Source organism: Sorex fumeus, unplaced genomic scaffold, assembly GCF_029834395.1.
Source record: "Sorex fumeus unplaced genomic scaffold, SorFum_2.1 ptg000095l, whole genome shotgun sequence".
Lineage (NCBI taxonomy): Eukaryota > Metazoa > Chordata > Mammalia > Eulipotyphla > Soricidae > Sorex > Sorex fumeus.
The window spans coordinates 14,644,165-14,659,455 of NW_026606152.1; the positions used below are offsets into that span (position 1 = coordinate 14,644,165).

The 15,291-nt window shown below is 38.0% G+C and overlaps 1 protein-coding gene across 1 annotated transcript in view; it reads right to left on the bottom strand.

Annotated features, from left to right (window-relative positions):
- The window catches only part of KPNA3 (karyopherin subunit alpha 3), a 76,917-nt gene that overhangs the window by 17,302 nt on the left and 44,324 nt on the right, over nt 1–15,291 (bottom strand). Inside the window, exons 7-10 of the mRNA XM_056132758.1 lie at nt 12,811–12,896; nt 8,308–8,394; nt 7,772–7,941; nt 6,366–6,410 (exon numbers count right to left, since the gene is read on the bottom strand). Coding sequence (XP_055988733.1) covers nt 6,366–6,410; nt 7,772–7,941; nt 8,308–8,394; nt 12,811–12,896 — 388 coding nt within the window. The remainder of the gene's footprint in view (nt 1–6,365; nt 6,411–7,771; nt 7,942–8,307; nt 8,395–12,810; nt 12,897–15,291) is intronic.

Consider the following 15,291-nt stretch of genomic DNA (forward strand, 5'->3'; position numbering starts at 1 on the left):
GCTATCACATGAATTAAAAGAAAATCTCTAGTAATCTACCTGTCTTCCAACAAGAATATGCTCAGTTCGAAGAACTCCACTCATTTTTATCACCATTACCAGTAAATATGCTAACAAAAAAGGACCCATCAGACCTCCATTACTGAGAACCACTGCTAATACGTATAACATTTCCTAGAAAGTTATTCGTGGAATGTTCATTTCACACATGCTTTAGCAACAACTAGAGTGGAACCAAAGATACTGTGTTTATTTGTCTTTAAACAGTAGGTTTGGAGTGCTCAAATCCTGCATATTCTAAACAAAGATTGGCCTTTGATCAGCTGCTATGTGATAAACTCTGACTTCTTGTATTATGCAGCATATAAACCTGAGACTCTGGGCTGTGACACAGGGTTCATGCTTATCATGTGAATTTGCAAGGAACATTTATTTTTCTGTGCACTGGGCCTCTGCTTTGGTTCAGACATGCTGTAGTGTGCCTACAACAGGTTGGATTCTGAGCAGGCTCTCTATTCCTATGGCTGACCACCAATTAAAAACTCACGGACACCCAGATTCTGGAGCTTCCTTGCTGACAATACTTCAAAGCTGCAGACCTGGCAGTGGGAGAATACATTACAATTGGGGAAGCTCACTTCTGTTTTCTCCTAAACCACCTTTTGTAACTTCTGTCATTACTGATTTTTAATTTGCTTCTTGTTGCTATAATACACTATTGACATGTAACAGTTTTCTGCAATTCCTTCCGGTGAGTCAGAGAGTTTGAGGGTGTCTGAGAAACTTGGCAACACCTACCTTAAGTGTCACTAACAATCAAGTTTTTGCAGATAGTCAATCTGCTACAACCAATTCATTTTATCTGTATTAGCAGTGAAATAAGCTAGATTTGTACAAAATGTTGTATATAAAATTGTCTTGGCTTGTCGAGCCATGTATGAATAACTTCGAAAGAGCAGAAAAACCAATGCTGCAGAACAACTGCATTTGGAAGGAGCAAAATAGCAAGAAAGTGAATAAACACAAATCTGAAACCAACCAGATTTCTTTTAGTCCTTGGGGTCAATATTTAGTCTCCCTTCGTTAGATACATCACTTAGTTCCATAAACCACCTAATTAATTCCACATGCAGTCCAGCTTCTCCAGCACTCTCACTTCCGCTATTTTGTACCTCTTCACAGTGTTATTATTTTCTTTTGTATTATCTTGTAAAATGCAAGTCAAAAAGCTTGATATTACCCCTCACTCCTCTCACCAGCTACAAATACATCAAAACCAATAAATTTATCATCACACATTTCTCTTCTTCCTCCCGCCTCTTTTTCTTAGTATTCTTAATGTTTAATTAAGAATAATTGAACATTGTACTGCCCCTACTTTTCTCTCATCCACACCACAAAAATCACCACCTCTGTCTTCCTACTTCCAATTTGTCCTATATCTGTTATACTCCACTTAGTTACCAATCCTAAATACACAACAGATCATTATTCTTTGGTTCCCTATCCACTTTATAAAAAGAATACACGGTTCTTAAGGAGATATGATGCATGCATATACAAGTTATCTTAATATGATATTTAAAATCTCTGTGTGAGCAACAATCTGGCAAGTATCTGCCTTTTGGCCCTTACATTCTTTGTTTTATAACTCATGCTTTCTCCTTAAAAATAAAAAATAAAGAAAAAGAAAAGTCCTTTGCTGCAACTATTCAAATGCACAGAATTAGAGGTTGGGCTCTTTTCCTAAATCTTCCTCAATCTTGTTATTTTCAACAGTCCCTTAAAAACAAATATACCCTGAATATGCCCTGTATTTCTTCTGGGGGTGTTGCAATGGGAGAACAAGTGAATCAGATTGAATGTGCACCTGTCCTATAATAAATTCACCATCTTCCTCTTTCAGTTTCATCTTTTTGCATTATTTCTTCTGACGATTCAAGACATTACTAAACATTCAGATTGTTAAATTAGAATCCAAACAAATTTTTTCCTTCTTCTCTTCTGAACCTTTCCTCTCCAAGTTCTATTCACTTTATATCTCAAACTTCAAAAATGTGCTCCTCAGGTAGGGAGAGGGCATAGGATGGGAGTATACTGGGGTTTTGGGGGGTAGAGAATGGGCACTGGTGAAGGTACGGGTGTTTCATTGTATGACCGAGACTTAAACCCGAGAGCTTTGGAATTGCTCTCATGGTGATTCAATAAATAAAATTATAAAAAATGGGGGAAAAAAAGTGCTTCTACTCATTCCTGTTATCACTGCTCTGGTCTATACCTTCATCAGCTTCCCTAAACCTACTACAATTGCAAAACAGGCCTACCTACAATCAAACCGTCCTCATTCCAAACCCTCCATACTGTTTCTAAGTTATGTCTTATACAGTTACCTGTAGGATAACATTGGTTCATCCTTTCTCCTCTGTCCTTTTCCCTTCTCAGCAGGGAGCTGCTTAGGTTTACTGAGATATACCCATCAAAGTGCTCCTGAGACAACCCCATTCCTCTCTGCTTATCTTTAATTTCTCCTTTGCGCTCTGCTTCCTCTAATTGTTTATCACTTATCCCCAAATCAGACCCTCTAAACTGTAACGTCAGATTCTTCTAGGACTCTGGATTTTGTATATACAAATGAAATATTGCTTTTCTCTTTTATGTCCTTTGCATAATTTAGAGCAATGTCCTTTTTGTACAGACACAGGAAGACAGTTAATGCTATGTTCTTGTAACCTGGGAGTTAACTGATTCTGAATAATATTTACTCCTGGGCACCCATCATAATTACTTGACTCAGGCTTCAGTTGCTGTAGTTCCTAACACCCACAAAAGGGAGTTCCTGCCGTGGAGCAGGGATGGACTTGCGGTGAGTGGCAAAGCTACGGTGGCATCAAAATGGAAGTCTAGAAAGCACAAAAGCCGTCTTGATGCAAACTGTTATGACTTAAGAGACAGGACCCCCCATAGGAAAGGATGAGCTGAACTGGTCAGAGAACTCAGTCTGGGATACACAGTGAAATGTCCCCAGGAGAACCACCCTTTAAGTTTAATATATCTCTGATGGTACCCATAAAAATGACTAAAAATATTATTAAGAAGTAAATTTAATGCGGCCTCATAGGATGGGGGTCGAAACCGGCACGTCCTTGTTGCCCTGCTGAGACCACAAGTTGCCCCCCTATGAGCGGCTCTCCGGCACGGCCATGGACCCAGAGGCACACAAACCAATCTCGGAACTATTCAGCTTTTAGCAGAAATCCCTCCAGACATCCTATGGTCTTCATAACAGCAACAGAAAACAAATTATTTCATGAAGCCTTTTCAGCAGGTTTGTTTGTTGGGGGAAACTTCCACATAATAATGTTGCATCTTTTGTCGAAATAATGAATGTAATCAAAGTAGAGAGAGAGTCAAGTGGAAATCATCTGCCTCACAGGCACTGGGAGGGGTGGCATGGGGGTTTTTGGTGGTGGAAAATATGCACTGGTGAAGGGATGGGTGTTTGATCATTGTATGACCGAAACTTAAACCTGAAAGCTTTGTAACTGTTCTCATGGTGATTCAATAAATAAATTTAAAAAACAAAGTAAAATTTAAAATAACTGTTTAAATGAATTTGGACTAAGAAAAGGAGATGAAACTCTGCCCTTGAGAGGATCTCCTAGAAGGATGGGACTTTGTCCTAACTTCCCTGGAAGGGAGGGCTTTACATTTGCTGACTGTGCTATCTCACCTATGTGTAATTGCTACCCCCAACCTCTGACGGTTGGGCTCCTAACTAAAGCTGGGCGATAGGAAAAGGAGGAGAGTAAGACTGGAACAAGGCCGAGAGTGAAACTGGAAGGGAGAGTGAGGGTGGGAGGAGAGGAGTGTGAGTCTGGAATGGAGTGGTGGAGTGGAATAAACAGCGACTGACCACCAACTAGCTTTGTCTTGTTCCCTCCTTCATGTCTGTTGGCGGTGGCAGCCGGCCGGGGTGGGCAGGCAGCTCATGGCCACGGAAGGCACATGGCAAGTGCCCACATATTTTGAACACACATTTGCCTTTTTGAACACATAGTACTTATCTATGATGGGAATGCACCACACCTCTATTTAAAGTCCCCAGTGACTACATGCGTTATAAGCTATAACCAACACTCCTTAACACAAGATTTAAAACTCTACAACTTAATACCACAGCAAATTCAATGGGCTATTAACCCATTATCATGGGTTAATAATGGGCTATTCTCCAAACCCTGCATGCATTTCTTTGAGTCCTTAATTTTAAACCCTTAATAAGTGCTCACAATGAGTGCAACCACCAACACCACAATGCCATCATTTCTCTCGCCATTCCCTTTAATAAACACTTACTTTAAAATCACTGTCTCAGTGAAGCTTTCTGGTCTACAGAGAAAATGTTTTTGCTCTCTATTTTAGCATTTTGATCATTCTTCTATTACACTTTTTCTTCTGGTTTGTTTTCATACTCTCTTGTATGCTTATGTGATCATGGTATTAAAGAGTATTGGCCTTGGGTTTGGCTTCCATCTGAGTTATGTCATTGACTTCAATCTGAATCTTATGTCACTATATGGCCTTAGGTTATTTTACTGAGTCAATTTCCTTATTTGTAGAACAGGACTCTAAAACGTCTAAGTGTGCTTTGGTAAGATAAAAGGATACTACAGAAAGTAGATTCAGCAGAATGAGCTATTGACAAAGTTCATCTCCAGAACTCTTTTTGCCTGTTATAGATATGAAATTCACAGGCAGTAAGGTCCTTGTGTTACCTTTATTTTTGAGTCTACAATTTATGGCTTCAATGAACAATTTGTGCTAAAATTCACTATTCCTGTTAACTATAGTACTGTTATACTTTAATACCTGTATTTTTCAAGTCAACAAGATTAGTAAATGGCAGGATCTTTTGTCTATTACCAATTTCATAATGACATAAGGAAAATTTTATCTCCTTTATTGTCTTTTCTTTTTCTAAATCATTTTTACGTACTACCCTAGTAAATAGACATAAACTTGTTTCACGTCACTTTTATGGCATTGCAGGCTAATATGTCACAGGTATGACGTTATTATAGTTGCCTTTCAAAGACTACTAAGAAAAAAGAACCTAAAATGTAGAAATGTGGTTCAATATCCATGTATAGCACTGTAGCACTGTCCTCCCATTGTTCATCGATTTGCTCGAGTGGGCACCAGTAGCATCTCTATCGTGAGACTTCTTGTTACTGGTTTTTGGCATATCAAGTACGTCACGGGTAGCTTGCCAGGCTTTGCCGTGCAGCTGTGATACTCTCGGTAGCTTGCCGGGCTCTCCCAGAGGGACGGAGGAATCAAACTGGGGTTGGCCTGGGTCGGCCACGTGCAAAGCAAATACCTACCCACTGTGGTATCTCTCCAGCCGATCCATGTATGAATCTTAAATATATTCATATATGAATGATATATTCATATAATTTTAGATTGTCTAATAAAAAAGTTGCAGTCCGTATACAATATTTAAATCAATTCGAATTTCTCTGACAATTAATTTCCTCTTATTCTGTAAAATTATGACAATATCTAGTCTATTACAGGATTCAAATAAGCTGTTAAAATATGGTACTTAAAAAATTTTTTTTTCGCATGTTACAAGTTTTAACGTTTAGGGGGCCGGAGCAACAGCACAGTGGGTAGGGCATTTGCCTACACGCAGTCAACTCAGGTTCAGTCCCCAACATCCCATATGTCCCCCGAGCGCCACCAGGAATAAATCCTGAGTAAGAGCCAGGGGTAACCTCTGAGCATCCACAGGTGTGATCCAAAAAGCCCTCCCCCCCAAAAAAAAACAAACAAAAAAATACAAGTTTCAATGTTTAAAAATACTACCAATGGGTCACAAAAATAGTACAGAGGGTAGAAGACTTGCATCTGAATTCAGGCAACCCACTTCTATCACAGGCACAAAGCATGGTCCCCAAGAACCACCAGGAGTGAACCCCGAGCACATGTCCAGGCACTTCCGCCCTGAACACCACCAGGTCTGGCTCCATGTAAAAATCAAATAACAATAATTAAAAAAAAAAAAAACTGTTCGCCTTGCATATGGTTAATTTAATTTAAAAAAAATCACAAAACCAAAACAACATTAGCAATATACAAATAAGTTTTCATATGTGATCGTTTCTCTAAATCTAATGCTTTTGCTATCTGGATTACCTAAAGCTAATTTAATATTCATCTTATTTCTTAGAACTACTTATACATGTGGGAAACTGACAAATTATTAAGACATATGTAACACTATTAAAAGCCTAAAAAATAAATAATTCTCCCAGTTCATAAAGGGCAACGTCTCGAATCTAAGTTTCTGCTTTACTTACGTTTATGTCTGTATGGTATATGAGGACACACAACGCTGGCAAAATCTGAGGAAAGAAGAAAAACAGTAAGTCATACTAGAGTTGAGGACTATGTCTTTGTGAAAATGATTAACTGATATACAAAAAACATAAATACTAAGTACTATCATCAGGACAAGAAAGACAAAGTTAAATTTTAGTTGGACTCTCGATTAGGAAAATTAAAAGTTCAATCTGAAAATACCAAAAGTACGTTTCAGTTTTCCAATTGAAATATTCAAATAAATGTGGTAGAGATTAATACACATAAAAGGAAACACCTTTGTTTTAAATACCTTCTTTTTTGTTAAAAAATTTTTTTGGTCACATCAGTTGTGCTCAGGGCTCATTCCTGGCTCTGCACTCAGAGATCACTCCTGGCAATGCTAAGGGAACCATATGAGATGTCAAGGATTAAACTCAGTAGGCCGTATAAAAGGCATGGGCCTTTCCCACTGTGTTCTCAATATCCTTCTTTATAGCATATAATCTCAAATGGAAAGAATTCAAGTATACACTACATCCTTTACAAAAGCTACTCTTACAACTGCCATTTACAGTCTCACTTACCTGTTTAAAGTGAATGCAAGATTTTATTTAATAAGCTACTAGAGTCAAATTTAAGCTTTTGAATTTAAATTCAGTTAAGAAAATGAGTATGTAGTACAAAGTTTTATTTCTTTAAATTGAGGTCTAAAAGTTTTTTTAAAAATCTGGGAGGGAGGCAGCAGGGAATAGGAAGTAATTACACTAAGTATTCTTCCCATAATAGTAAAAGGTAGAAACTGAACAAAAATGCTAACTAAAATAAATTAGTCACTCTCCCTCTATATAGACAACTGACTAAAGGTCACAAAGACTTTTTAAACTTAAAGTACTCAGATCCATTTATAATTAGGTATAAATTTTAAAGCCATTACTTTGTTAAAATGAATTGAACACAAAATTTAAGAACACTAGCTTTTCTCAGTATTCAAGAGAAATTTCAAATTTAAATTAGTCTTAATACTAATTACTCAAGAGTCGATGCATATGATAAGTACAATAGTTTTAGCTGTTACAATTCACACCTTTGTTTTTTGATTTTAAGTATTTAAAACAGTTATGTCTGAACATTAAACAATAACAAAAATGAGATTTTATTTTCTCCTTTTATATTTTTGTTTTATTTTTATGAAAATAGCCACTAAAAATAGGAATTACAGTGGGCTGTCAAGTTCTTTCAGATGCCATAGAAATACTTGAGTGCCAAACTAAATACTATTATCTTAAAAAAATCTCAAACCTGCAGTAAAACTAATATATGTTATTTCATTCCCTGCGCATGAAAATCTAAAGCAGAAACATTGGGAAAATATACCATCTGGCCTTTGTAATTCTTCATTTACCTCCTGAACTGTCTCCATAGGCGGTGGGGGGTCCTTATTCCTGCAGAGATTGACAATGACCCATGTGACGTTCCGAAGGAAGGTGATGGGAATGGAGGGATTGATGAAGGACAGAAGAGGTTTGACAACTCCCAGTGATATGACATAATCTCTACATTGAGGACCATCACCTACAGAAATGAAAATTGTATTTAAAAAAAAATTACATTCAGGATGAGGAAGTCTGAAATGTATGCAATGGCTCATGTAGGGACGCTGATGCTCTATGTTTCCTCGCCAACCGTCAGGGGCGTCAGTGCTGGTGTCCCTCCAGACTCTGATTTGGGGAGCACCAATTTAGCCTACTCAGCTCAAGAGCAAATTGAGTATCCGTTTCAGAGAAATGTCATCTTAAGTTAGCATTTCCACACGGTAAGAAAAGAGTCAACTCCCATTAAAATCAGAGGAAACATAGGGTGTAATGGCTATGCCAATGTAGGAAAAAAGTTAATTAAGATTCTTAATTGGAGTCTTCTCAAACTTAAACGCCAACTTACCTATAATGTTTCCCAAAGCCCATACTGCTTGTTCACAAACATTCTGATGTGGTGAGTGGAGAAGTCTCAAAAAAAGAGGTACGGCATCTAAAAGGAAGAAAAACGAGTATTTATACTGCAAAATATTCCCGAATTTTCAGAATTCAACTTCACCCCATGTGAAAATACACTGAGCCTGGCACATTCACTGTCCAATTATAAATCACTAAATGAACAACTGTGACAAGTATCTTTACTCCCACAAAATCAAATTTAGTATTTTCCCCTACTAATATTCACGTAACAAACCCACTGACAGGATCTTAAAGCTATTGCTGTATCACTAAGCTGACTGCATGATTCATTTAACAATTAATTCTAAAAAATTAAAGAAAACTAAGATAGCTCCACAGCATTTCTTCTTACTGCATAAAAAGTTTCTGCTGCAAGTGTCATCTTTTTCTTTTTTCACTGATTTTCTTACAGATGTCCACCCCATCTCTTTCTACTTCCCCGCCCCCTCCCCAACTTGGTAATCTCAGTTCTGTTTCCAAGGGTTTGCTTTCAATCAATATTGTCCATCCTTTTAATCATACCATAATTATCCTTTTCCCTCTAACTTTTTCCACTTAACCAGACACCTTCTATATCCATCCAAGTTGTAGTGACAGACAGGGTTTCATCTTTCCTTACAGCTGAGTAGTATTCCACTGTGTATATATATGTACCACAACGTCTTTACTCTCTCAGCTGGCATCGAGGACTTGGGTTGTTTCCCGCTTGGGGTTATTGTGAACAGTGTCAAAATGAACACAGATGTGCATTTATCTTTTCAAATTGGAGTCTTGTAATCTTGAGGTAGACACCAAGGAGAGGGATAAGCGAGTGGTATGTTAGTTCTAGTTTTAATAGGTGAGGGGGAGGCAGGGATTGATGAAGAACAGGAGAGGTTTGACAGAGTTTCTACTCTGTCTTGATGTTGTCTCCTACAGGAAATGAAGGAAATGAACCCGCGAGTGAGGAGACTCTGACAGCACTGGGTGCTTCCAGTCTTCCAGACACAGGCTACTCTTGCTAGGGTGGGGGGTTGGGGGAGGATACCTCCTGATTTGCATTTCCCTAATGATCTGTGGACATCAACATGTTTTTCATATGTCTGCTGAACATCTATCTTCTTTGAGGAAGTGTCTGTTCAGCTCCTCTCCCAATTTTTTGATGGGCTGACTTGTTTTTCTTTTGCTGTTGAGTTATGAGTGCTTTCTACCTCAGAAATACAGACTATCTGAGAGATGCATGCTATACAAGTATTTTCTTCCATTTAGCAGTGTTCTGAATGGAAGAAAAAAATTTTTAGAGGGGTGGTCAAATATAATCATAGTTTTTCATTGATTATATGTAGGGTTTATTATTTAGATTTTTTTATTTATTGCTAAGGAACTTTTAAAAACGTAACCAGAGTTTATTTCGCTGTGCAGAAGCTTTTAATCTGATATACCTTCTTTTATTTTTGCCTCTGCTTTCTCTGCCAAAAGGCAGAATCATTGAAGATGACTCTGACATCAATATTATGAAGATTTCTGCTGTTTTCCTGGTGTAATTCACCTTGAATTAACTCTCGCATATGGTGAAACTGGGATCCAGCTTCATTTTTTCCCATGTGGTTGACTGGTTTCCTAAAATCACTTTCTCGTTCCACTTAATGCTTCCTAGGTTCCACTTAATGCTCCTAGGCACTTTGTCTTGTATCTAAGGGTTAACTTCTGGGTCCTCAATTCTACTTCATTGGTCTGAATGGGCTTTGACCGCAGTATCATCCAGTTTTGACGACTACTGTGTTATACTTTAGGTTAAAGCCAGGGAATATGATGCTTCTCATCTTTTTTAACTCGGAATTTCATTGGAATTCTGGGGAATTTTATAGCTTCATACAAACTTTAGTAGTATCTGTCCCAGGTCCTTAAAGGAGGCCACTGAAACTTTTGTAAGTACTTCACTGGCTCCATATAATGCTTTGGGTAGGATGGTCATTTTAATAATTCTTCCAATAAACATGGAATATTTCTCCCTTTCCTGTGTCTTCTATGATCCTTTTTTATAGTGACATGGTTTTCAATGTTTAAGTCGTCTTCAACTTCCTTGTTGTTTCCTTGGTATTTGATGCTTGTAGATACAGTTGTAAATGGGGTTATTCTTTTCATTTCTTTTACTTCTAGCTTGTTGTTTGAATAAAGAAATGCAAAAGTTTTTTTGTGAATTTGCACCCTGCTACTCTCCTTAAATAGGTTTACCGTGCAAAGGAAATGTGAGGACGGAGTTACTCAGTCTATATAATCTCAACTGCTGACATGAAATAAAAAACTGATAATATTTATATCAGACTTGTTTTACACTTTTAAATAGTTTATTAAAACAATTACTCTTTATATACTAATATGTAACATGTAAAAAGCAAAACATAACTTGACCCCCAGAATTTAAAATATTGGTATCAAACTCATTCCTATAATTTAGAAGCATAAGCCAGACCACTTTTTCTTAAATTACTACTGTACTACTCCTAAGATATTTTTGCTCTATTTCTGTACTACCAATACTATTCACTTCACATTTAAATTATTACTGACTCAGATTTATTGAGATCTAAATTAATTCAGTAAGTTATCTAAGTGTCCAATTCAATGACTGTTGGTATTTATACTGAGGGGTGTATAATATTCACTGAAATCTTTTGTATTTTTTTTACTTGTTTTGGGGTCACAGTAGGCAATGTTTAGGGCATACAGTTGGCTCTGTGCTCAAGGATCACTCCTGGCTGGGTTCAGGGAACCATATGTGGTGCCAGGAATCAAACCAGGGTTGGCTGCATGCAAGGCAAGAGCCTTACCTCCTATACTATTTCTTTTGTCCTTAATTTTATACTTCTATCACCTCCAAAAAATGCCATTCCCATGGTAATCCTACCACATAGTCCTCCAGAACTAGGCAACCAAAAAATTTTACAGGACATTTGCTTTCTTTCTCCATAAAATGCTTATTACGAACACTTCCTAAAAAGGAACTGCAAAATGTATGTTCTATGTATGTTGCCTGCCTGGTGTCTCTCATTGATAGCATCCTTCAGCACAACGCTCCTGAGTTTTATCCCGGTACTTGGGTCAGTATTTCACTCTTCAGTATTCCACTTTACATTTCACTCTATTCACTCATGAATTAAAGAACACTGGGTTATTTTCACTTTGGGGCAACTGCAAGTAATACTGCTATGTACATTCGCATCCAGATCGTTGTGTGGACCTTTTCAGTATCTCTTGGTTCCAATGATGAGTGAAATTGTTGGGTCAAATGGTAATTTTATGATTAACCTTTTGGTAATTTTCTTTCTAAAGAGGTTACACCACTTTACACCAGCAACGTATAAGGGTAATTTAAATTTTTAACCAATTCTATAAATAGAAAATAAGTATTGCCACAAATAAAAGATAAACAAAAGGGTTAATATTTCATGGAAACTTTGCTAAAAATATTGTTCTAGCTAGTCTCTAATAAAAAAAATCTGCTCTCTTTTTTTGTAATAACTACTATGTTACAAGGAACATTCTCTTTGATATTACTAAAGTATTTAAGAGTAGTATTTTTGCTACCTGACAACTTATTGATATATCCTGTACTATTTAAAAATCATCTTGAGTATCACATAAATCAGTTAAGTGATCCAGTTTGAGAATTTAGTAATATCTAATCTCAAAGGGTTCCCCCCCAAGTTTTGGGTTATGACACTAACAGTAATTCAACTTGAGGCAAAGCTTTACAAAAACCAATATTTAAAATAAAAGGCTTAAGTTACTCAGCACCTTAGAGAATAAGAGTCAGAAATTCACATTACTCTCAATAGTTATTCTCTACATTAGTTAAGAGTCTTGCCTTACATATGAGTGATCCTATTTCAATCCTGGCACCGAATATGGTCCCCCTAGGCATCACTGGAAGTGACCCCTGAGCACAGAGCCAGGAATAAGCACTGAGTATGGCTGGCTGTGGCCCCCAAACAGCTACTATCAGGAGAGAGAACCTCCACCCCAAAACAACACAGATCAATTCTCTTTTTAGTAATAATATTGTAACAATAATATAGTAATATAGTTGATACCTGTAAAAGGTATCAACTGGCAAAAGTAAATTATATGCAGGTCAGAGATGTACCGCAACACAATTGTCTTGCACGTGTGTGGTCTGGATTCCATTCCCTTCAACACACACACACACACACACACACACACACACACACACACACACACACACGGTCCCCCAAGAAAACAGTAAAGTGTCTCACAATTTGGTTGACCAGGTTTACACACACACACACACACACACACACACACACACACACACGGTCACCCAAGAAATCAGTAAAGTGTTTCACAATTTGGTTGACCAGGTTTAAAATATTACAAGATCAAATTTGGTTTTTATAAAATTTGCATTAAAAAAAAAGTCCAGGAAAGTAAAGCAAGCTACTTTACTTACTAGACTGTACAACAGCTTGAGTCTGTGCAGAAGTTCCAGATGCTATATTAGTTAACGCCCAAGCAGCTTCAAACTGTAATGAAGGGCTGTAAAAATAAAAATAATAGCAGTAATAAACATCTTTTCAGATATAATTAGTAAAGTACAACCCCCCCCCCCCCCCCAAATCTGTATGGCTGTCTTTTATTCTTTAAGTGCATCTAATTATTTACAATACCTTGTCAATATCACTTAAAACTCATTAACCCCTTTTGTGGGGAGGTCCGTTTCTGTTTTAGGGCCACACCCTGTAGTGCTCAGGGTTTACTCTTGGCTCTGTGCTCACTGGGGCTTGTGGGACCATATGGGGTACTGAGGATCAAACCTGAACCAGCCAGGTGCAGGTCAAGTGCTGTACAGCTGCACTCTCTCTCCAGTCCTTCACTGACCCTTAGAGACAGTCATCTTAGTAGCAACATTTAGTCTGTTCTTATTTTCCTTGACCTCTTCCTTTCCCACAGACATCTCCAATCAATGTCAAGTCCATCTCTTAAAATATTTCTTACATCGATAGCATTATTGCTGTTATCTTACACTAGTCACTGCTATATCAGCTAAATGATCTTAAAGATCATTAAAACATCATGTGGTTTTTATATACTATATATATTACAAGGATGTATGTATAATTTTGTCCAAAGACAAGATCGTTATAATTTGAACAGTGATAGAAGATCTAAGAAAGTAAGTAAAAACTAATTTTTAAAAATCTTTCTGTTTCTGGGTCACAACCACGGTGCTCAGGACTTACTCCCAGATCACTCCAAATGGGATGCTGGGATAGAACCCGGTTCAGATACATGCAAGGCAAACACCTTACCTGCTGTACTATTTCTCTGGCCCTAACTAATTTTTAAAAGGTGAGTAAGAACAGCAACACAGCTAGAAGTAATAAAATTACCATGGGTGGAGAGATTACGATATTTGTTATTGATAAGGAGTAGATGGAGAGAACTGAAGACAAAGATATTTGCAAAAAATTTCAAAGAATGAAACAGGCTACCAAAGGGTGCATGTTTGTGTAAGTGTAAGTGCCTGAGTCTGCTGGGGTGGGGGAGGCAGAAAATAGGACTCAAATTTCAGGCTTAACAATTATTCTGTAGTTATAAATATGGAATACTAATGAAAAGGGGGGGGGAATAAAATAAAAATTGAAAATTTAAAAAATCTTGAAATTTGTTTTGGCTATGTATGTATATAAAATATATACATATATGTGTTGCATATACAGCATTACTGAAAAAGGGGAGCAAAATGAATAATGTTGGTATCAACAGTTGGCAAAGATGAGTCTCACCCAGGGCACTCCAAACTGGGGTAGGTGAGCCTACCACCTGCACAAGAGTCCCAGCAGCCAAAAACCTCTAGAAGCCAATCCCTGCCATGACCAAGGCTTATTTCCACAGGCTTGGATGAGCCTCTTTCACCAGTGAATCTGTTGAAAAAGTCAGGCATGCAGGTTTTGTGACTGAAATCTCCAGGCTTTCACAGTTGGGAATGGCCCATCTACCCCCATCTCCCTATTCTTGGGTGTCACGCCCACAAACTGCCTCTGGCGCCATGTAAGCTCAATAATGGCCACGATCCAGAGACTCAGAAATAAATCTTGGAAGAGAACAGTAGGCAAAAAGATTTACAAAGGTTTCAGGTACTGCTGAGGATGTAAAAAGAAAAAAAAGTTATCGACAACAACTGAGAATAGGTTACTGAAAGACTATACAGTCACAGTCCTCCCGTTACTCATCGATTTGCTTGAGCGGGCTCAGTAACATCTCCATCGTGAGACTTGTTGTTACTGTGTTTGGCATATTGAATACTCCACGGGTAGCCTGCCAGGCTTTGCCGTGCAGGCGAGAGACTCTCGGTAGCTTGCCAGGCTGTCCAAGAGGGGCGGAGGAATTGAACCCAGGTTGGCCATGTTGGCCTATACATGCCTGTAAATAAAATACCAAGTGGACAAGCAGTAGTATTAAGTAAAACAAGGAAGTCAAAGGTTAGGGAATGATAAGAAAAATACTGTCACTGTCACTGTCCTCCTGTTGTTCATAGATTTTCTTGAGTGGGCCCAGTAATGTCTCCATTGTGAGACTTTGTTGTTACTGTGTTTGACATATTGAATACGTCATGGGTCGCTTGCCAGGCTTTGCTGTGCAGGCGAGATCCTCTTGGTAGCTTGCCAGGCCACCCGAGAGGGGCGGAGGAATAGAACTCGGGTCGGCCATGTTGGCCGCTTGCAAGGCAAACGCCCTACCCACTGTGCTATCGCTCCAGCCCAAGAAAATGACATAAACAGAAAATAAAGTTGTTAGTACCAAAAGGCTAGAAAGTTGCAAAAGAATAAAATATTTAAGAACAGGCTATTCCCAGACATAGAGGAAGCAGGAACGTTAAAAAGATGAACATGAGAAAGTGGATCATCAAGTATGTTGGCAAAAAGTGTGT